The sequence below is a fragment of the Lipotes vexillifer genome, unplaced genomic scaffold (genome assembly GCF_000442215.2).
Source record: "Lipotes vexillifer unplaced genomic scaffold, Lipotes_vexillifer_v1.1 scaffold70, whole genome shotgun sequence".
In the NCBI taxonomy this organism is placed as follows: domain Eukaryota; kingdom Metazoa; phylum Chordata; class Mammalia; order Artiodactyla; family Lipotidae; genus Lipotes; species Lipotes vexillifer.
Genome location: NW_006789896.1, coordinates 2,300,317 through 2,324,417, shown reverse-complemented (window position 1 = coordinate 2,324,417; position 24,101 = coordinate 2,300,317). Strand labels below are relative to the sequence as shown.

The window sequence follows — 24,101 nt, the reverse complement described above, 5'->3', positions numbered from 1 at the left end:
GCAGCCCTAAAATAAGGTCAAATTCTGCTTAGTATTCCCTCCAGAGACCTAATTGTTTGTTTAAAAACAGTGAAAACTCTTTCATCTGGTCCTCTCTATCCCAAAGTTTAACTTTTTGTCTAGTCTTGCGTGTATTTTCTATGTGGGTTTATTCTGATACTTTCCAGCCCGTCTTCCCTGCAGCTCTCAGTAGAAAATCCTGAATTTTTAAGAAAAAGGGGAGGGGGGTTTCTAGGAGGCTATGGGTTTCCTACCATGTATTCTCTGTGACCCAGTCAAATGCTATCAGTCCTCTCAGCCACAGTGTTTCAAGTAGTAAAGGATAAGCTTTACCGAAATCATTGGGTCAACTGACAACTTCCATTCTAGCTAAAAATGAACACTCATCTTGTGCTAAACCCAAACTTTGAGGTCAACAAGACTCTCTTTCATGTCACTGCTTTTGGTGCAGTCTGTAAGAACTGCTCAGAGACTCTCAACAGAAGAGCTGCTTTTAGAACGTGCTCCCTAAAGTAATTCTCCCAGAGAGCCAGCAGTATGGCTGGCGACACCCACTACCACAGGCTCATCATCTCTTCCCGAGCCATCATGCGGCTCCGTGCCATACCCTTCATTCACACCGTCTTCTGTGTTTCCCTAAGAAGAGTTAATGATGCTAACATCAATCTCTAAAATTACCTTCATTTTACCTATGAGCAGAATGGGACTCTGGGAGGGAGAGCAGCTTGCTCAGGGCTGTACTTGGTAAGGTCAGTACTTGAACCTGGCTCTGACAGATTCAAACGCTAGCACCCCTCAGCATTGCACTATATTGTGATAGCGCAGTAGGGCAGGGCAGACTTCAAGACTTAACAGACACAAAATAAAACCCAAGTCACCTAATAATAGGCCAGCTGCACACACAGGCCTTCCACTCCTCCCTCCCTCTCCCCCATCACACCCCCTCCGCACTGAGCACCACTGTCACAGTGCCAGTTTTGGGTTGAGCAGCTGCCTGAGCCTACTGATCCAAGGCAGCTGTTCTGCATAGGAATTAGAATTATTACCATTAGTTAGATGGTGTGAGCTGTTGCTAGCCTTCAGGGGACTCTGACTGGTCCAAAGTGTCACAGCTAGTCAGGACCTCATGCTGGTGGCATTGGCCCTGTTTGTCATGAAAACAGATCCACAACCCTAAGGAATTTGCGCTGTGGGGTCTCTTTGCCAAAGGAAGGCCAAATATGAAAAACAATGGAAACGTTAGTCATTACCCACAGAAGACAGTGTTTAAGGAGTCCTCCTTCTAGCCCTTTTTTGATTAAAAAGTGGTGATTGGGGGCTTAGGGAGAGGGATGACAGGAGAGAAGATTTGAAAATGATTAATGTAGTTATTAGAAGAAAACTACTGTGTGACGGTGACAAATGTGTTTAACTTGGGACTCTGTGTCCTCCACATGTAAACAAGCTCTCCCTCCATCCTTTTGAATTCTTTAATGGACTCCTTCCTTCGAGCAGGTGTATTGTACCTACTCTCCACGTGGTTAATACAGAGGTGAACTTTGGGCACTGCTTCCTGAAGTATCCATATGAGAAAACGATCCAGCTTGTCAATCATAACGACCTCCCAGGATGCTATCAGGTCCTGCCTCAGGTGAGTTACTCTATCCTTTTTTTTTTTTTTTGGGGGGGGGGCGGTACGCGGGCCTCTCACTGTTGTGGCCTCTCCCGTTGCGGAGCACAGGCTCTGGACGCGCAGGCTCAGCGGCCATGGCTCACAGGCCCACCCGCTCCGCAGCATGTGGGATCGTCCCGGACTGGGACACGAACCCGTGTCCCCTGCATCGGCAGGCAGACTCTCAACTACTGCGCCACCAGGGAAGCCCCTCTATCCTTTTTCAGTGCTGATTTTTCTTCAGTTGGATTCCTTCAGTGAGAAAGAGAAGACCTTTGAAAGAGCCATATTCCTGAGCACATGACCGTGTGTAATTCTAATTTTTAACCATGGGATAACCTGGAGATGGGATTATAAAACTATAGCTGGATTGCCACCTGTATGAGTGAGCAGCTGCAGGTGGAAACAGTTGTTAATTTCCCAGGGAAATTGCCTTCTATAAAGAGGAGAAAGGGTCAATTAGGGCAGCATGCAGAAGTTGCACCTGCAAATTATTGCCTGTGCATTAACCATGCATGGGAAATGAGGCAGAGCTAGAAGTTTTCATTTATGTCTATGGCTGTGACTTGAACAGAATCACTAAGATATGGTAATGCAATATTTATAAATGATCTTGTTTGACCAGAAGGCTAGAGATAATATAGGAAGGAGGAGGAACTGTTTCTTAATGTTTTATGAAATGGGTCTGCCCACGTGCCATTACACCTAGCTAGGTGGGAGACTAAGCTATTAAACACAGATGGAAAAAAAATTCAAAAAGATCTGTATAGACTAGAGTAATGAAAGGTGACTAATGAGGGGCACTTTACCAAGGATGAATTTGGGTTTAAAATTCATTCTTGTAAGTAGTACTCTAATAAAAATACATGCAAAAAATCAAATGGGGGTTTCATTTGGCTGTAAGTTCAAAATAAGTTAAAAGACCAGTGAGGTGACTCCATGGAGCAATGGATAGTGCCATTGGCCTTCCAGAAGACCGGTGTTGAGGCCACAGAACCAAGGCAGGTTTGGGCTGCATCGGAGAAACACTGTGTTCCACAGCTAAAGGAAGGAGAGAGCCACACATCAAAGCAGTGCTGGAATGTTGTCTTCAGATCTTGACAGGGTATTTTTTAATGGAAACTTTAAAAAAAAAAAAAAAAAAAGAACTCTGGAGTAACGAGAATGTCAGTCTCTGTCATCTGGAAATCCAAGTCATATGAGGAGCAAGCGCAAAGTCTAATCTGGAACAGAGAATTAGCTGGGATGAAATAGTTCCCACTAGTCAAAGGTCTACTGTGTAAAAAAGGGAATTCAAGTCATTCTGTGGGTGTCTCTCAGAGAAAACGAGAAGCCAAGAATGGGGGTGACAGGAGACAACTTTTCTAACTTTCAAGTGTTCAACAGCCGAACAGGCTCACCCTGCAGAATGCACGGTCACCTCAAGAACTCAGAGCAGAGCCTGAGTCACCCAGGGTGATGGGGAAGCTGTTTGTGCACAGCTGGGCTGGGAAAAGGGTGAGGCACTTGCCTCAAGCACAAAATTTAGGGGAGAGCCAAAACACTCAGTAATCAAGATAATCTATGGTAATGTTTTCATGCTACACTTGAAGAAATCAAAACAAATACAAAAAATCCATGATAAGTAAGATATCAAAATGTTAGATAAAGGTGGAATCAGTATTACTGATTTTCCTTTGGCCTCGGGGCCCAGGAAGGCCCGGCGGAGCCCTGCTGCCGAGGGAGGCTGAGTTAGATTAGGCCAAGCTGGACCAGACCAGGTGTGGAAAGACCATGGGGTGTCCCGGACTAGTGAAACCGGCACGCTCTGTCCTTCCCTCCAGGAGCCGACGCTCTGAGAAGTGTTTCCCAGTTACTCAAACTTATTTGACCATGGGATTTTTAAAGTTTTATTTGTTGTTGTTGTTGCATAAATGCTTAGTAATATGCTGCAGAACGGGTTCTTAGGAACGTTTGTTCGTAAACAGTGGACAACATTCCTTCATTCATTCACCTAACTGTTTCCCCATTTAAAAATCATGTACTGGGGCTTCCCTGGTGGTCCAGTGGTTAAGACTCTGTGCTCCCAATGCAGGGGGCCTGGGTTAGATCCCTGGTCAGGAACTAGATCCTGCATGCCACAACTAAAAAGATCCTGCATGCCACAACTAAGACCCGGCACAGCCAAATAAATAAATATTAAAAAACAAACCAAAAACAAACAAACGTGTACTGAGCATGTGTTCTGGGCCAGAAAGTGGGCACATATTGAGGAGAGACCCAGGTCGTGCCCTAAGAAGTTTACAGTCCTTGGAGAAGATGGACGTGTTGATAGTGCACGGTGAGGAAAGGGACTGCAGGATGCTCCCTGAGGACAGAGCAAGCGCCCAGACTCTGGGGCACTGGGCATCCCTCGGGGTATAAGGATTAGTGTGCAGGCAGGTCAGAGGGTGTGGGCATTCCAGGAAGAGTAACCACAAGTGCAAAGGGTTGGAGGTGGAAACAGTGTCATGTGTTCAGGAAATGCCAGTGGCCTCTACCAATGAAGCGCAAAGGGGTGAAGTGGATGGGGAATAAAGCATGAAGGTGCAGAAGCCCAGTTTAAGAAATTTGGCCGTGGGAAGCTGTTGCCCTGAACTAAGTCACATTGTGGATGATTTCTGCACTTTGCTGGGTTGCACACTTTGCATCTGGGGCCTTAGGCACACCTCACTTAGCCAAAGTTCCTTCTGGCTGAATTGGGGTGCTCATCTCCATTCACTTGCTTTAATGATGATTCAATTCTAAAAGCCCTCCACAGACTCAGGATAACGCTTGTTTCAAAATGATCCAAAGTGCTGTTGATTTCATACTGAGCCTGGGGCTTGCTTATCCTTCTGGCTTCTCTGTCCCACCAGGTATATCAGGATGCACCAGCTGTGTTGCTGTCTAGTCCCACCCCCTGTGGGGTCATCCCCCCCAACACCACCGTTCACATACCTCTGGCCCTGGAGACCCAAGTCCTTGGGGAGTACAGGTCCACAGTGTACATCTCGACCTTCGGGAGCCAGGACCCCCCTATGGTGAGAGCCAGTTTTCAGAATTGTAGTTATAATTGCCATACTTGTTGCCGGACATTCCAGCCTTCATATGTGAGGCACTCAGCGTATTTGCATATCCTCTAGTTGTTGGTAGTTCTAGAGTTTTTCATTTTCACCCTGGTAAAATACCAGGGCTGTTACTTCGGGAATCTGTTTGCGGTTACATCTAAAAGTGTTGCTTTATAGCAATTGATTTTTCTCACACACAGAGACACACGTGACCCCTCTCCAGACCTATTAAATCAGAATCTCTGAGGGAAGAGGACCAGCACATCTGTATGTTTAACACGCTCCTCAGTTGTTCCTAGTACAAAGCTGGGTATCCCTGGCTTGCTCCATGTGGGCTCTGAGATTGGTTTTACTCACTGCTCATCAGATCTTTTCCTGTAGGTTACTGGATATATATACAACTATATGCTATAACATATTCTATAATTGGACTTATATCCCAAATTAGCCTACTGAAAGTCTTAGTCTTTCTCCAAGCCTGGGAAGAGAGAGACATGGAAATCTCTCTGCTGCTTGAGCTGAATTGAAGGATGAATCTTGAATCTTGAAGGAAGTTGCCCAACAGACTGTGAATTCCTAGACATCGGGTTTACTTGGAAGCTGGGTGATGTCAACATACATTTGTTTGAAGTGATTCTGATTGCTCAGAGAGTATAATAAACCCAGATTTTGCTTTTATGTCTTCCATATAAGATGCCATAGGTAAGCCACCTGACTTATAAAGCAACATCACTAAGGCAGGCCAACTGAAAGGTGCCACAGTCCAGGTACCTTTCTAGCCTACAGTGTGCCTGCCCTGCACAGATGCAGCACATGAGAGGGTTGCTTGCTGAGCAGGAAGCACTTTATGAAAGAGAAAGACCCCCTTCCTTGGGCAGACACAGTGCCTGGCCGAGGGCACAGGGCAAGGGGAGGAGAGCAAGGTGGGTTCCAGTCCCCAGCCGGCACAACTTTGCTCCGTGGATGGCCCTATCGTGTTGCTAATACAACAACAGAACTGAGACGCAGTCCAGCCACATCCGACTCTGAAGTGCTGGTCCTTAACCTCTAAGTGTTCTTGAGGCCGTAGTGCTGGGTGGCGTATCAAGGACCATTATTCTGGTTTCCCCTCGGGTTCACGGCTCTGGACTGACCCAGGGAAGTGGATCATTCTTTTAAGGGAGGAATTCCAGGTCTGATCAGCATGGCCATCCCTGTGACCTTTGACTGCAGAGTACCAGGGAGAAGGGATGTCATTTCTAATAAGCACCCTTTTATGTTCCTGCTTTTTATAAAGGGATGCTTAAAAGCTTCTGTTTTAATTTGATTTTAAAGGCCAGCCATTTTCAGCCATTCCTGTGTTCTTTCTCTTACATGGAATGCAGGTATGTCACTTAAGGAGCATTGGAGAAGGCCCAGTTATCTGCGTACATCCCACTCAGGTTGATTTTGGCAATATCTACGTCCTGAAGGACTCCCTCAGGATTCTCAACCTGTCTAACCAGTCCTTAATCCCCGCATTATTCAAGGCATGCATGGTGAGTAGATTGTGGAACTGTCACTGAAAACACAGCTCTGCCTATATGTTAATAGGCAGTGGCCTTATTTTGGCAACATGCCTTTGAAAATGATCACCAGAAGCAGAGATTTAAATGGTTCAACTGCATTAAACTATGTTATTCTCATCCCCACTTCCTCTTTATTATAATCTTTTTGTTGATTTAGAAACACAATATACATGTAGTTTGGTAAACAAGCCAATGTATTGAATATAATCCCAGTTCAGGGAGATGCTTCAGAGATCTCCTTACTGAACTATTCCTGAGCTCAGCCCCGCACTTCCAGAAAACACTTTTTAAATGTCTCTATAACTGGAAATGCTTCCTTGTATTTAATTTGAAGCCATTTGGCTACAGACTTGTTAGTATGCTTATTCTATTTTTATTCTCTCTTCCTTCTGGCAATATTTTAATGTAGTTTATAAGGATGTAGGAAATACAACAAGATGGTAGTTTCCAAAAGTAGAAATTAAAGAACACAGCAAAACAAAGATAGATAGAAAAATAGGTATAAATTGGTTCTAGAAATGAGTCTATCTTATTTCTGTGTATTTTATAATGACACTTAGATCCACCAGTCTTCTATAAGCTAATTTTTTAAACAGAGATACCAATTTTTTGCAGAATTTAGGATTTTCTAATTCAGTAATTGAAACTATTCTTGATTTTAGAAGAAGTTTTCTAAATTTAAATATAAAATTTAAAATAGCACAGCCTTTCTCCTATTTCCAAATTAATTGACATTTGAATGAGTGCTGACATTTGGTTTCAGCATTTGTCAGATATTTCTTTTTTTTTTTTAATTTTATTTATTTATTTGTTTGTTTGTTTTTGGCTGTGTTGGGTCTTCGTTTCTGTGCGAGGGCTTTCTCTAGTTGTGGCGAGCGGGGGCCACTCTTCATCGTGGTGCGCGGGCCTCTCACTGTCGCGGCCCCTCTTGTTGCGGAGCACAAGCTCCAGACGCGCAGGCTCAGTAGTTGTGGCTCACGGGCCTAGTTGCTCTGCGGCATGTGGGATCTTCCCAGACCAGGGCTTGAACCCGTGTCCCCTGCATTGGCAGGCAGATTCTCAACCACTGTGCCACTGTGTCAGATATTTCGGAAAAATCACTTACTGTTAATTTTATAAAATATCAGAGGGAATAGGATCATAGTTTTCTATCGACTTGTAATGGCTCCTCAGAGTCATTGGTCCCAACTAGGAGCCATTTATCATTATCATTATTAATATATTATCATTTGTCATTACTCCTTGTAAAGATAGTGATTTCTGGTACAATCACTGCTCTTTTGAACATGCGATTCAGACACAAGCCCACTCTTGATCTAGTGCCTTGTTGATCTTGTATAATGAATAATGTTTAAAGAAAAATCCTACAGAAAAGGACACCTTCTCTAGTCTTTATCCAATGAGTCGCAGTTGGTGTGTTTGGTGGAAGCATGGGGTATTGCCTAGGAAATGTGGCTTCCGGTCCAGTTTTGTATTTGCAGAGTTCACAGTGGGTAGGAGGAGTCAGCCAACCTGTCTGACATGATGAGAAGGGGCATGAGAGGGTCCCAGTGGATTACAGAGGAAGGAGATGGGCAGAAACCACAAGAATGCTTACATACAAATACAGCAAGGATTCCCTTCCTCACTGCCTCCCCTTTCATTTTCAGATATCTCCAGATTTCACAGTTTGTGGCAACTTTTGGTACATTTTAAGAAACAAAAGCACATCAAGGATCTGTTGTTTTTTACTAATATAGTATATATATTGAATGACCCATCTGGTGGTTAAAATGGGACTTTTTCTTTTCCATAAAGGTTTTCATGATTCCATCTTTTGATTGTTTAATATCATCTTAAAACAGCAAGCTCCAGTTCCAAGGCGACAAAAGTGTGATGTTCTTCCCTCAGTCTCCTCTTGGAAAACTGGCGTTTATTGAGTTGATTACCTTTATAGCATAAAAGTAGTTTCAACTGTATTTCTCATAGGTGAAAATTAAACTCCTTTCATATTTTGGCTGGGATTTTTGATAGATTTCCTAGTAAATACTACGTGTGTTAATATAGAAATTGAATTACACTAACTTAGAAATTGACTACAGTGGAGAAAGAAATTGAAATACCATTTATTAAATTTCAACTTGATATACCATACTGAATCTACAAATTCATCCTTACAGAAATCACTAAACATTAGGAGAGTTTCAGTTAATAGTTGTTTGTTCCCTAACCCCAGCGCTCAGTGCCCCCATAAGTCGTGGTCAGATAATTATTGCATTTAATTTCTTGCTCACTCAGAAATAAGTAGGGCCAAGGGTGCAGTCTTCATTTCTTATGTTATCACTACAAATCCATGTCTGGAAGTTCTTCTCTTTTCTGCTGGGTGCCCTAAAGGGAGGGGTCATTCTCTCCCCTCTTTTGACTGCCAGTCAAAAAGTCCTCCCTCCCCAGATGTGGCACCCACTGCCAGCTGTCTGTCATGCTTTGCTTTGGAATGTTTGAAATATCAGCCTCCCCTTGAGGTTTTGAATGGGCCAACTTACTTGGATTAAGGTGAAGGACTCCAAACAATAGAGTAAGTCACCTCTGGTTTGCGTGGGGGTAAAACATATCAGAATGTGAGAGCAGAGCATAGAAAGACGCTTTTGGCAAGAGTGTGTGGGCTCTGCTTGTGCACACGGCGCTCCTGTCGGGATGACAGCAGAAATGAGGGCGAGGATGTGGTCCCTGGCCACTGGGACCTCAGCCCTGGGCTTGAAGATAGATGCCTTCTTTGCATGGGTGCCCCTTGCTAGGTGGAGCAAGTGCATTGCTCAGCACTTGTTTGGAAGCATTTGGAATTCTTTTTCATTTACTCTTGGCTCTAATTCAACCTCAGGTGTACCGTTAACTCGAGAACTTGCGTACAGGTGTCAGTGACACCTTGGGATTCAGCTGGCACTAAAACATTTTCACAGCGTCCTTTGCCTCTGTGATCTGCAAGAGAGCCCCTTGCAGTTAGGTCTTTATAGAGTTTCCAGGATCCAGGAAGCAGTAATTCTGATGTCTCATTCAAGCAGTTCTTTCTAAACATTTTTTTGGTCATTTGCCATAGAAATACACAGTGATGTGGCATCAAGGGAATCATCAGACTTTCACATCTCCTTCTGATCCTAAGCCATTGGGTTATTTTCTTGTGTAAGTAGGGATCCCCCTTTTTATATTTGCTTATTTATATGCCTGTCTCCTTCAAGTGACAAGGGTCTCTGCTTTGAATTCCTGACACATGTTTGTATTAAATCAAGCTTATGTATTGTATTGTTCAAATATTTTACTGCCTTATTTGTATGATATAATAGTTTCTGATATAATTTTATCAAAATCTCGTACTTTTCCATTTCTCCTTGTAATTATGTCAACTTTCACTTCATATATTTAAAAGCTATGTTGGTAGGTGCATATAAATTCATGACTTATATATCACAATATATTATTCCTTTTTTCATAGTAAGTTGTCCATTTTAGCCCCTATTTATGCTTTTTGACTTAAATTCTATTTTGCCTGTTAGAGATAATGCTACATCAGCTTTCTTTTAGCTAGCATTTGCATGATGTATCTTTTTCATTCCCTAATTTTCAGGATTTTTTGGTATGTATTGGTTTGTTTTGTGTGCTGATTTGCTTAGACTCTCTTAAAACACCACATGACTGAATTTTTTAAAAGCTAATGATAGACTCTGTCTTTTAATTGATGAGTACATTAGTTTTCTATTGCTGCTGTAACAAATTTGTTATCGTACAGTTCTGAAGGTCGGTAGTCTAAAATGTGTCTATAAGGCTGTGTGCCTTTTTGAGACTCTGGAGGAGAATCTATTTCCTTGCCTTTGCCAGCTTTGGAGGCCACCTGCGTACCTTGGCTCATGGCTCCTTCCAGAACCTTCAAAGCCAGCAGCAGCATAACATCTTTGCTCTCTGACCTCTGTTTGCATTCTTACTTCTTCTCTGACTGTGACCCTCTTGCCTCCTTCTTATAAGGAACTCTGTGGTTACATTGGGACCACACCAATAATCCAAGATGATCTCTTCATCTCAAGATCCTTAATCATATCTGAAAGCCCCTTTTGACATGTAAAACAATATATTCACAGATATCAGGGATTAGGATATGGACATCTTTGGAGGGCTATTATTCAATCAACCATACCAAGACTAGCCTTTTAAAATTTATTGTGATTATTGAAATATATGGACTTACTTCTACCATGTCTTTCCTATATACTATACTGTTTTCTTCTTTAGTTTTCTCCTTTTCTGCTTTGTACTGGATTGATAAATTTTCTCCAAACCCCCCTCCAACCACTGCTATCTTACGTACATTTTTCCCATACTCGTTTGGAGGCTATAGATTTTATTTATTTATTTTATTTGTTATTAACCCTAACAAATAAATGTTATCTTTTTCTAACAATAATGAAAGAAATCAGTATCTTGGTCCTCCTCAAGAATAAGACAAGGACCCTATCACACATTTATTATCTCTTAACCTTTCTTCACACCTGTCATTTGTAATTATTGTGTAGAATTTTGGATCTTCTCTTCTTTCCACAAAGTTGCTGAATTTTGTCATTCAGTAACTACTCGCTAGTTATCAAAATAGTTTGTGAATTTCTCTTTATTCTTCTTTTATTTCTTGTATCTCTCTGCTTCCTTCTTGGTTTGTATTTCTTCTTGATGAATTATATCCCTTTAAGTTCTGTGCTAGAGGTTTCATAGTTTATGTATATTTGACTATATCTTGATTTCACCTTCAGTCTTGCATGCTAGTTTAGCTGAGTATAAGAATCTATTTGACAAGGTTTTTCTTCCTTTGTACGTTGATCTCTGGCATCAATTGTTGCTGATAAAATTCTGCTGTTAGTCTCATTATTATTCCTTTATTGGTAATTTGTCTTTCTCACTAGTTGCTTTTAAGCGTGTTTTCATTTTTTATTTTCTTAAATTTCTCTTTACTGTATCTAAAGATTTGACCCTTAAATACTGGAAAGTTTTTTGCCATCATCTCTTCAAATGTTTCTTCTCTACCAGTCCTTCTATTTTCTACTCTGAGGAAAACAATACACATATATGCACACGCACACACACACACACACACACACACACACACACACACACACAACTGTTTCTGTGCAATTCTACAAGCTTAATTTTATTTCCATCCATATCTTTCATGTCTTCATCCATCTCTTCATCTCTCTGTGGTGCCTCCTCAGTGGTATGTTCCAGTTTCCAAATTCTCTTTTTGCTTTTGGCAAATCAAGTTTATCTTATCTACTTACTTTTTTTAATATAGTTTTTTTTTAATACATTTATTTATTTATTTATTTATGCTGCATTGAGTCTTCGTTGCTGCACGCGGGCTTTCTCTAGTTGTGGCGAGCAGGGGCTACTCTTCATTGCGGTGTGCGGGCTTCTCATTGTGGTGGCTTCTCTTGTTGCAGAGCACGGACTCTAGGACGTGCGGGCTTCAGTAGCTGCAGCACGTGGGCTCAGTATTTGTGGTTCGTGGGCTCTAGAGTGCAGGCTCAGTAGTTGTGGTGCATGGACTTAGTTGTGCCGCGGCATGTGGGATCTTCCCAGACCAGGTCTTGAACCCATGTCCCCTGCATTGGCAGCTGGATTCTTAACCACTGCACCACCTGGGAATCCTTACTTTTTAAATTTAATTTCGGTGACTGTACTTTTCAATTCTAAGATTTATAATTGGTTATTCATATCTACAATTCTCGATTCATATCTTCATGTTTTTGTTTCATAATCCTTGTTTTATATATATTATCATATCCTGAACCTCTACAAGGGTCTCGGCACATTTTCTAATCAATTTCATTTAGCTCTATTGATGCTCAAGAATGAATTCATTAACCAATTGTTTGAGGTTGCATTTGGAATTTTAAATGATAAATCAGTCAGGTGTGGGGTATTTTTTCTCTCATTCTCAGTGCTCTTATCTCCCTGTCTAGCATTTTTTCCATTTGTCTTCACCCTGAGCAAATCACTAGTCCAGAATCAAGTGTTGAGCCTTTTTTCCATGGGGATGTAGATTCAGTCATCACACTGGGCAGTGGCTTGGCCTGGAGCCTATCTACATGACAGTCTCTATTTCACCACCATAATGTCCACCACCACTGACACAAGCCTGTGTGTAGACTGTAGCCTCAGGAACATCACAGCTTTGTTTAGCCTTCTTTCAAATACAAGGAAGCTCTCTTAGCTTGGGACCTTGACCCTTATCCTTTACTTCCTGGAAGATCTTTTTGGTTTCCGTTTTTCTCCCTTGAGCTTCCTTTGCTAGAAGGTTATTGTTTCTCTTCCACTTCTGGCCCATATGATGTTTACCTTGTTTTTGAGTACAACTATGCCTGGAAACCAGCATCAAATCAAAGAGACAACCTACTGAATGGGAGAAAATATTTGCAAATGGCAGGATTGATAAGAGATTAATATCCAACATATATAAACAGCTCATAAAACTCAACATCAAAAAAAAAGGACAATTAAAAAATGGGCAGAAGAACTGAATAGACGTTTTTCCAAAGAGGAAATGCAGATGGCCAACAGGCACATGAAAAGATGCTCAACATCGCTAATCATCAGGAAAATGCAAATCAAAACCACAATGAGTTATCACCTCACACCTGTCAGAATTGCTATCATCAAAAAGTCCCAAATAACACGTGCTGGCAAGGATGTGGAGAAAAGAGAACCCTTGTACACTGTTGGTGAGACTGTAAACTGGTGCAGCCACTGTGGAAAACAGTATGGAAGTTTTTTTAACAAACTAAAAATAGAACTACCATGTGACCCAGCAGTTCCAGTCCTGGGTATATCTCTGAAAAAAACATAAACACTAATTCAAAAAAATACACACTCCTCAATGTTCACAGCAGCATTATTTACAGTTGCCAAGATATGGAAACAACTATACCTGGCTTTTCATTTTTCAAAACATTATCTCTTTTTTTCTGTGTGTTAGAGTAAAAGACATGTTTTAAAGCTTAAACTCATTGATCTATTGTCAGTCCTCTTAACTGCTTTTTATAGTGCTTTATATATTATCGGTGAGCACTGACAAAAGGATGGTGAAATGTATCTTCACCTGGCATGAGAGAGCAGAGTTCTTATGTCTTAGCCTTAATTGTGAAAAATCTATAAAATAAATTCACAGTAATAAGGAAATAAGAAGAGAATACATTCTAGTTTATCATGGTGGGCATCTTTTCTTTCACCGCATAAAAGTCATAGCCGTTCCAGAATGGACTGTGCTTTTCCTAAGCCATACCAAGTGACTCATTCAGTGACAAGAGGATACCAGTGGCAGTGATACCAAGAGACTTCCAGAAGCAAAGGTTTGTACTTGACAGAGAGCTGTAAGCCTCTCACCCCCACCCTCACTTGAGACCTCTTTTACTTTGGCATAGCTAAATGTGAAACTCAAAAGACAGATTCCAATAGGTCATATTGACTATAAACCACCCTGAGAGAAGGAAAGCTACTGATTGAATGTTAGGTAACATGATGGGTCAGCACCTTTCCTGAATTTAGAGCGACAGCTCTACTGATTGAATATGATTAGTTCCAGTATAAGCTAGAGCCAAAATGAAAGGAGATTTGATTTCCTTGTCACTAAAGAGCTAGCCAGAAAATAAAAGAAAAATGTCTTGGTTTCCTGCGTGCTTTGTAAGCTTTTCCATCTTCATTCTGCCTATTCCAGCTCTTAATTAGCTTTAGCAAATTGTTTATGTTAATTAATTATTTTTCAGGCATACAGTTAATACTTGTCACCACAGAGGGAGATTAAGGCAAAACTTCCTTCGTATGGATCAAATGTGCTTTTTTTTTCAAGTTCTAATTTCCCTCCATAAAAATCTATAACTTCTTCCCTATTACCATCATCATCATCAACCCAACTGAAATGGACTAAATGTTTGTGCCCTGCCCTCCAAATCCATACCCCCAAGTGATGGTATTAGGAGATGAGACCTTTGGGAGGTAATTAAGTCATGAAGGTAGAGTCCTCATGAATGAGATTAGTGCCCTCATAAAAGAGACCCGAGAGAGCTTTCTCACCGGCTCCATCACGTGAGGATACAATGAGAAAAATGGTTGTCTGCAACCCAGAAGAGAGCTCGCTCATGCCAGAACCTGATCGTGTTGACACTCTGATCTCAGACTGCCATCCACCAGAACTGTGAGAAATGAATTTCTGTTGTTAATAAACCACCCAGTATAGTATTCTGTTATAGCAGCCCACATTGACTAAGACACCAACTCATGTCACTTTTAGGGGATGCCTATTATTGTCATTATCAACTAAAGAATTTATTCTCCCTGTTTGTGCACTGACAGTAGACAGTCATCTTCAATAATAAGCTAGTGAAAAATGAAATAAACACTTTTATATAATGAGAAAAGACAAGAAGAGATGCATGGTGTAAAAGTTTATTAATGGTATGAAATCCCCAACACACATACGTCAATATTATATGATGTTGATCAGGGAGCAGATCATATTCTTCCTTAGTCACATTTCATCTTCCCTGTCTCAAGTAAAAGGAAAGAGACTGGAGAGGCATGTATAACATAGTAGAGCTCTCCATAGGGTGACACTTGGAGTATTTTTTTAAATGTCAGTTGTGATGAAGTTGTATGCAGCATTGTTTCATGCTTTGGAAGAAAAAAATCCTCCTCTGAGATGTTAGGACATTAAACGGGTGTGTCTGGGTGGGGAGGACAACATTATCTGAGGGTGGGCATGGTCATGTGTCATGCACAGTTATCTTACATATGGTAGTCACTCAACAAAGAGTGGTTAAGTGTGTCAGTGCTGAAGTACTATAGACAGTGTAGGTACTGTATTCACACAGATCTGCAATCAAGCCTTAACTGTGCGTGCACTAATTCCGGGCACGTTATTTAATCTTTCAGAGCCTTTGGTTCCTTCTCTTTAAATGGAACTAATAATGGCATCTAGAAGATTAAACATGATAATCTATGTAGAAAGTGCCTAGTAAAAAATAAGCATTCAGCATTCAATAGATGGTAGCTTTGATTACCATCTGTTATCTTCTTGACAGACAAGAAGATCTAGGTGAAATGGCTTATGGAAAGACTTAAATTTTTATGACACTGTATCTTAAGATCTTTTATATTTTTCTTAGGTAAGAAAGAAAAAGAAATAAGGCACACTCAGAGAGGCCCCAAGGTTTCAAATTTAACTGATCCACGTAGTACAGTGCTCTATCAAATGGGAACTCTAATGCTGCCTTTTTCCTTACTCTTCACTTGTTTCTATAATTTTTGACAGTGAAGCCATCTTACAAAATATAAAACATTTTTATTGATGAATCCATATGTGTTCTTCCACATCAAAGAAAAAAAGGTTTATTAGCAAATAACTTACTTTAGAAATTTCAGGTTCATTAGCTTTCTAATTCTTTAGCTCCCTGGGGCTTATTTATTCATGTATTTGTACAGATGCTTCCTGGCACTGTGAAAATCATGCCTGTGTGCTCAGAGCAGTCCTATTTCCTTTTATTTAACTATCATCATGACTTATGTTTGATATGACACTTTTCACTGTCTTTTTAAAAAATTTTTTTATCTTAAAATTTTTTTTTAATTTTGTAAATTTTTTAATTAAAATTTTTTAATCTGTCTTGAGAGAGCAGTGACTTTCAGAAAGAACATTATAGTCCCTGTTCAAAGATACCTCCTTGTGGCCTTAAAAGGTTGTTGAAAAAAATAGATACATGTATATGTATAACTAAATCACTTTGCTGTACACCTGAAACTAACACAATATTGTTAATCAACTATGCTCCAATATAAAATAAAAATTTTAAAAAAAATGTTGGGACATATTACTTAAGAGCTGTGTAAATTACAGATACCTGCCTCCCTCATACAATCAAAGTCTGCTGCCCTTAAAATTCTCAGACTTTTTTTTCCCCACAAATGGGGAAATTAAGAGGTAGGGCAATTGCTTGACCAGCCGGAACTCTCAGCATACCAAGCTCAGACCAAGCCCTTTCAATTCAATATATCATTGAACTGCTTCCCTCTAAGAACAGGGAGAAAAGCTGGGCAAGATACGAAAAATCATGAGTTTAAGGGAATGACAGAGCAAACAAATCCAATGACAACCCAAAAGAAAAAGGAAATTGAGAAATATACGTCCAGCGTTTGTGACTGCTTTTCCTATATAGTACCAGAAGAGGCTGAAAAACTGAAAGGAGCTTTCAGAAAACTCACTGATCTAAGAAGATAAACATTGGAATCAGGACAGGCTAGAGAGAGAAAAATTGGAGAAGAATGGACTTGGTAAGACTCCCAAACTTTTGGTTAGTACTAGGAAATGCTACATTCTGGGAACAAAAGTAAGCTAGTACAGACCATCATTTTAATCTCTGCCTATATAAAGGAGTTCCGGGATTGCTAGTTTTCCCCAACATCTTTCCTAGAAGCAAATATATAGTCTCACCAGAGGAAGACAACATTGTTCTAAGCCTCAAAGTATCTCTACAATTTTCATATACAACGTCAAACAGTTCATTTTAAAATTACCAGGCATACAGGAGACAAATTTATATAAAATTACAATATGCTTAATATACTGAAGGAAATAAAAGGCAAGATTTAAAATTTTGGTAGAGATCTAGAAAGTATAAAAGAGAACAAATGGAAATTGAAGACCTAAAAAATACAATTGAAACTAGGAACTCAATAGATGGGCTTAACTGCGTATTACACACAGATGAAAACTGTAGAAGTGAACCGTCAGATGAAACTACCCAAAATGAAAATGTAGAAGAGTTGGTAAAACAAACGCACAGAGAGAGGGAGAGGAAAAAAAGCTATCATTATCTTCCGTAGAAGCAAATGGATAAGGCTCAAACTGAAAAATTAAGAAGCAGCAGTAGATTACTTACAGATGTGAAGGTAAACACACCAGAAGAAAATGCTAAAAATTAAAGGGGTTACCCTCATTAATGTGCAACAATGAGAATGAGAATGAGAAGGGTGGGAGAGTGGGTTCAAGAGACAAGTGTTTTTCACAGTATACCTTCTTAAAAATATTTTTTAATTAGTTTTTATTGGAGTATAGTTGCTTTATGATGTTGTGTTAGTTTCTGCTGTACAGCAAAGTGAATCAGTTATACATATGCATATATCCACTCCTTTTGAGATTCCCTTCCCGTTTAGGTCACCACAGATCATGGAGTAGAGTTCCCTGTGCTACACAGTAAGTTCTCATTAGTTATCTGTTTTTAACGTGGTAGTGTATATATGTCAATCCCAATCTCCCAATTCATCCCACCCCCTCTTACCCCCCTTGGTAACCATAAGTTTATTCTCTACATCTGTGACTCTATTTCTGTTTTGCCAATAAGTTCCTCTGTATCATTTTTCTAGATTCCACATATAAGTGATATTATATGATATTTGTTTTTCTCTCTCTGACTTACTTCACTGTGTATGACAATCTCTAGGTCCATCCTAGAGATTGCAAATGGCACTATTTCATTCCTTTTTATGGCTGAGTAATATTCCATTGTATATATGTACCACATCTTCTTTATCCATTCCTCTGTTGACGGACATTTAGGTTGCTTCCATGTCCTGGCTATTGTAAAGTGCTGCAATAAACATCAGGGTGCATGCATCCTTTCGAATTATGGTTTTCTCTGGATATATGCCTAGGAGTGGGATTGTTGGGTCATATGGTAGCTCTGTGTTAGTTTTTAAAAGAACCTCCATACTGTTCTTCATAGTGGCTGTACCAATTTACATTCCCATCAACAGTGTAGGAGGGTTCCCTTTTCTCTACACCCTCACCAGCATTTACTGTTTGTAGATTTTTTGATGATGGCCATTCTGACCAGTGTGAGGTGATACCTCATTGTAGTTTTGACTTGCGTTTCTCTAATGATTAGTGATGTTGAGCATTCTTTCGTGTGTTTGTTGGCAACCAGTATATCTTCTTTGGAGAAATGTCTATTTAGGCCTTCTGCCCATTTTTGGATTGGGTTGTTTGTTTTTTTGATATTGAGCTGCATGAGCTGCTTGTGTATTTTTTGAGATTAATCCTTTGTTGGTTTCTTCATTTGAAATATTTTCTTGCATTCTGAGGGTTGTCTTTTTTTTTTGTTTATGGCTTCCTTTGCTGCACAAAACTTTTAAGTTTAATTAGATCCCATTTGTTTATTTTTGTTTTTATTTTCATTACTCTAGGAGGTGAGTCAAAAAAGATCTTGCTGTGATTTATGTCAAAGGGTGTTCTGCCTATGTTCTCCTCTAATAGTTTTATAGTGTCTGGCCTTACATTTAGGTCTTTGATCTGTTTTGAGTTTATTTTTGTGTATGATGTTAGGGAGTGTTCTAACTTCATTCTTTTACATGTAGCTGTCCAGTTTTCCCAGCACCACTTATTGAAGAGGCTGTCTTTTCTCCATTGTATCTTCTTGCCTCCTTTGTCATAGATAAGGTAACCATAGGTGTGTGGGTTTATCTCTGGGCTTTCTATCCTTTTCCATTGATCTATATTTCTGTTTTTGTGCCAGTACCATACTGTCTTGATTACTGTAGCTTTGTAGTATAGTCTGAAGTCTGGTAGCCTGATTCTTCCACCTCTGTTTTTCCTTCTCAAGATTGCTTTGGCTATTCAGGGTCTTTTGTGTTTCCATACAAATTGTAAAATTTTTTGTTCTAATTCTGTGGAAAATGCCATTTTTAATTTGATAGGGATTGCATTGAATCTGTAGATTGCTTTGGGTAGTATAGTTATTTTCACAATATTGATTCTGCTGATCCAAGAACATGGTATATCTCTCCATCTGTTTGTATTGTCTTTGATTTCTTTCATCAGTATCTTATAGTTTTCTGAGTACAGGTCTTTTGCCTCCTTAGGTAGGTTTATTCCTAGGTATTTCATTCTTTTTGTTGCAATGGTAAATGGGATTGTTTCCTTAATTTCTCTTTCTGATCTTTTGTTTTTAGTGTATAGGAATGCAAGAGATTTCTGTGTATTAATTTTATATCCTGCAACTTTACCAAATTCTCACAATATAACTTTTCTAGAACCATTTAACTTTGGAAATTGTGTATGTGTATACACTTCCTACAAATAAAATTTAAAAATTTAAGTCATGCTTCAGGGCAGAATGTATAAGTATGCTACCATTTATGCAAGAAAAGTATATATGCAATAATATAAATACATATATGTCTAATTTTACTTATAAAGTTTCTCTGAAAAGCCAGGCAGAAAACAGCACACAGTGGCTGCCTCTGGGGATGGGAACTAGTGATCATGCCCAGGCATGAGAGAGAGAGAGAGACTCATTACCCTTGAATCCATTTGAATTTAACACTGTGATGTGTATTATTTATTTTTAAAGAAAAAGCTTCTAAGAAAGAAAGAAACTGGGAATGAATCTGAAGCAAGAGAGCAAACAGAGTTAAAATTAAATGCTCTCTAAAGAGAAGAGTGATCGTATCCTTTTAGAATGAGTTATTTATTCAAGAAATGTACATGTGTCTTCTTGTTACACAAATAACATTTCCTTAACTTTTGTTTATTCTATAAGGATAGAGAAAAAAAATCACTGTGTGCCACCCTGAAGATAACCACTATAAAATATTTGGTGTACATCTTCCAAAACTTTACTGCGTTTGTGTGTCTGACTGTGTATTCCTACCCCCCACCATCAAATAATACTATGTCATTACCAGCTATTTTCATTCAACAATGTAGTATAGTCAGTTTTGATATGAATTATTAAGGAGTATTCCTGTTCAGATCATTTTCAGTGACTGACTTTATTGCATCATTTGGCTCCATGACAGTTGTTTAACTAACTAATCCCCTACTGATAGGTGGTTTCCAGTTTTTCACCACTGTAAACAATGCTCACATCTTAATTGCTGCTCCCATCTTTAACTGTTTCCTTAGACTAAATACCGAGAAATGCAACTGCTGGGTCAAATGGCATGAACATAACTAAGAGTCTTGATACATCTTTTGATATTATCTCTCAGAAAGTTTGTACCAGTTTGTATCCTAGCCACCCTACCCCCATCAGTGTTAAAGAATGTCAACCTCTCCGAGACCCTTGCTAACATTTTGTTTGTTTTACAAAACTGGCAGATGAAAACAAGTGTTGTATCGTTAGTTAAGTTTGTGTTTCTTTGGCTTACTGGTAATGCTGAACATTTTTCATATATTTATTGACCAATAAATAAATATTTTTAAGCATCTTCCTCATTCCTGGGACTAACTCTGCTAGCTGAAGGGAGAGACATAAAAATGATCTTTCTTCATAAAATTATAAGAATGATCTCTTTCTTCAAAGAGTTTATAGTTTCAAAAACAGAAATGGATACAAAAATAACACAGTATTACAGTGTGCTATGTTATATATAAGCACAGAGGAGGAAGTGGCTAATTCTTCCATAAAATTTAAAATGCTCATAGGTAGAGGCACATTTGAGTGGAGACTTGAGGCATGCGGAGGAGGACAGGGAAATGGGGTGTACATTTCCAGAGAACAGCATAGTTAAATGCAGTGATGATGTACAGCACACTCGGGAAGATCTGGTGTGGCTGAAACCGAGGGTGTGTGTTGGAAATTGACAGTGCCTGGGAAGTAAGCCTGGAAAAGGGCTTTGGGGCCCTCTAACAAAGGATTTGGAACAAATCCTCCAGACCATAGGTTCTTATCTGGTGTACCAGTCTTGATTGCAGGCTGCCTTTGTTTCAAACAGAAAAGACGACAGACACCCACCATGTTTGGGGGCCCATGAACCCTGGAAATTATATGTAAAGTTTGGGATATGTGGTGTGTGTGTGTGTGTGTGTGTGTGTGTGTGTGTGTGTGTACTTTTTCTATGGAGGGGTTCCATAGCTTTCTCAAAGGGGAAAAAAATTCAGCACCACTGGTCCAGACACTGGAGAGCCATCCAGAATCTCCAGCAAGAGAGGCATAGGATCAGGCCTGTGAAAGAGATTCCTGTCAACTAGATTGAGGAGGGTGCAAGCAGGAAGGAGTACTGGACGTGAAGTTTTGAATGATAACGTTAATAACAGCCACCAATTATTGAGTATTTACTTTGTGGTAGACAAAGTACCAGGTGCTTGGCACCCATTTTATTTCATCTTCAAGTAATACATTTAACAGATGAGAAAACTGAAACCTAGATTTTAAAAATTAATACAAAGCCACCTGGCTCCAAATGGGCAGAGTCCACACAGTTGACCGACAGGTCTCCATGTGACTTCAAAGCCCCCTCTTTTAATGATGACCCTCTCTGCTTCTCTTATAAAGCTCCGGCATCATTTCTTTTGTACTTCATCTCCTAACGTTCAGTTAATTATTTTAAGCAGCAAAGTGACTCACTTCAGGGCAGAGAACCATATGACTACAGATACCATTTAGAGGACGAAAAAGAGAAAGGCCTCAGTGACTGTTCATTGTTCTTGTCCCACAAAGAATTGATCATCTGCCGAGATAATAGGATAAGTCCAGAGAAATCCCTCACTCTGCACCTTGGTTCCTGTTGTTATTTGTGTCCTCTCATTCCATGGAAGGAAATTCCTGCAGATTTCAACTGGCAAGCGAGTCATTTTAGAGAAAAGTGCACAGTGCTGTTTTCTTCAAGCTTCATAGTCATTAGCACTGCAGGATAGGAGGTCTGCCTGAGTGTATTCACTCTCGTTTACTGTTGAAACGACATGTGCAAACACTTTTGTCTTTTATGGCAAATATTAAGTACATGATAGGGTAATTTATAAAAGCTCTGACTGTTTTACCTTGGGACCTGATCACTGCCTGAGAAGCGTGCTAATGCCCTATTGTCAAATAAAAAGCAAATGTTAGCCTTAGATATGTGTACCCTCATATCTAAGGAGGAGGGTTTAACACTTATCACCAGTGGGCATGGAATTCTGAATTGCAAAAGATCACAATTTTTCCATCCTTTGCACAGTCATATGCACATACACATACCAACCTCCTGTATGTGCTGTTCGTGGGCTACTGGATTGACTCAGGCATTCTAGCCCCAATTCATAGAAAAAACAGAGGCAGCTGTTGCTGAAATTTTGGTAGAAGGCTTAGGAAAGCTAATTTTTTTCGTCTTTGGAACCCTGTATTAGTTTTCTGTTGCTACATAAACAATTACTCCAAACTTAGTGGCTTAATACAATACAAATGTATTACCTCAGTTTCCATGGGTCAGAAGTCCAGATATGACTTGGCTGGATCCTGCCTTTAGGATCTCAGAAGGCTGAGATCGAGATGCTACTGAGCTGTTGTTCCCTTCTGGAGGCTTGACTAAGGAAAGATCCCCTTTAGGGAAAGATCCACTTCTAGGCCCCCTCAGGTTTGGCACAGTTTGTTTTCTCTCAGTTGAATAACTGAGGCCCCATTTTCTTGCTAGCTGTCAGCCAGGGACTGCTGTCAGCCGTCAAGCCCCCCACAGTTCCCCACCATGTACCCCTTCCATAGACCCTCACATGCTTGGAATCTCCTCATTAGGAAGAGCCCGATCCCTTCTAAGGGCTCTGTGTTCCGGTGTAAGTCAGGAACACTGGGGTAATCTCTCCATCTGCAAAATCCCCTCACAGCAGCGCCTAGGCTAGTGTTTGATTTAATAACTAGGAGAAGATAACCGGACACCAGGAGATGGAGTAGGAGTAGCCATCTTATACTTCTGCGTACTGTAAACCCTTATGAGATGGCTTCTCTTCTGGCAAGAGTATTGTATGTTAAATGCTTTCTTAGCATCCATCCTTACTGTCTCAGTTTTGTAATATATTTCAGGGACAAATACTATTGAGCCCATATTTGTGTCATGTGGGACATTTCAGCTCTTGGTAAAATGATGACAATAGCTGTCATTTATGGAGACTTACTGTGTGCCAGACACTATTCTGAGTTTTATATGCATCACCTCATTTAACCATCAACTCTATGCAGAAGGTGCAGTCAGTATCATGAGCTGCAGGTGGGAAAGCTGAGGCTGGACACGGTTAAGTGACATGCCCAGTGTCCAACAGCTGGAATGTGGCAGATCTGGGACTCAAACCACAATGTCTCTTTTCCTTTAGAGCCTTCCTTCCTAGCCTATCAGTCGTTGTCTTGCTGTATTGTTATTTTGAAAGGGTTACCAAATGTTCTCCATAGCTATGATTATCACTTATCCATCCCTCCTTTAGTCAAATTTGCCATCTAATAACATAAAATGTCACATAGGCCAAGTCCTCCCTAAAAACAAAGGATACCCCTAAAAGCCAAATACCAAAGAGACATAAGGTGAGAGTGGTTTAGAGCCTGACTTTTGGTAAGGATAGTCCAGTACCTTAGCAGCTGGCATTTTATTTTATTTTTTTATTATTACTTTTTAATATATATATTTATTTGGCTTCACCGGGTCTTAGTTGCAGTACATGGGATCTTCGTTGCCACGTGCGGGATCTTTTTTTTTTTTTAGTTGCAGCATGCGAGATCTTTAGTTGCCGCATGTGGGATCTTGTAGTTGTGGCATGTGGGATCTTTAGTTGCGGCATATGAACTCTTAGTTGCAGCATGTGGGATCTAGTTCCACGACCAGGGATAGAACCCAGGCCCCCTGCATTGGGAGTGCAGAGTCTTAGCCACTGGACCACCAGGGAAGTCCCAGCAGCTGGCATTTTAATGTGCCTTGTTCTTGGATTCTAGGATGTACTTTGCTGCCTGGTTTTATGCCAAACATTGATTGATAAGCTTCATCAAAAAGAAAACTTACCACTTCAGCCCTGGAGAGCAACTCAGGTCTTCT

General features: G+C 40.1%; 1 protein-coding gene across 1 annotated transcript in view; it reads left to right on the top strand.

Moving 5' to 3' along the window:
- The window catches only part of HYDIN (HYDIN axonemal central pair apparatus protein), a 342,406-nt gene that overhangs the window by 123,012 nt on the left and 195,293 nt on the right, over positions 1 to 24,101 (top strand). The window contains 3 exon segments of the mRNA XM_007462964.1: positions 1,495 to 1,630; positions 4,528 to 4,692; positions 6,084 to 6,236. Of these exon segments, the coding sequence (XP_007463026.1) occupies positions 1,495 to 1,630; positions 4,528 to 4,692; positions 6,084 to 6,236 (454 nt within the window).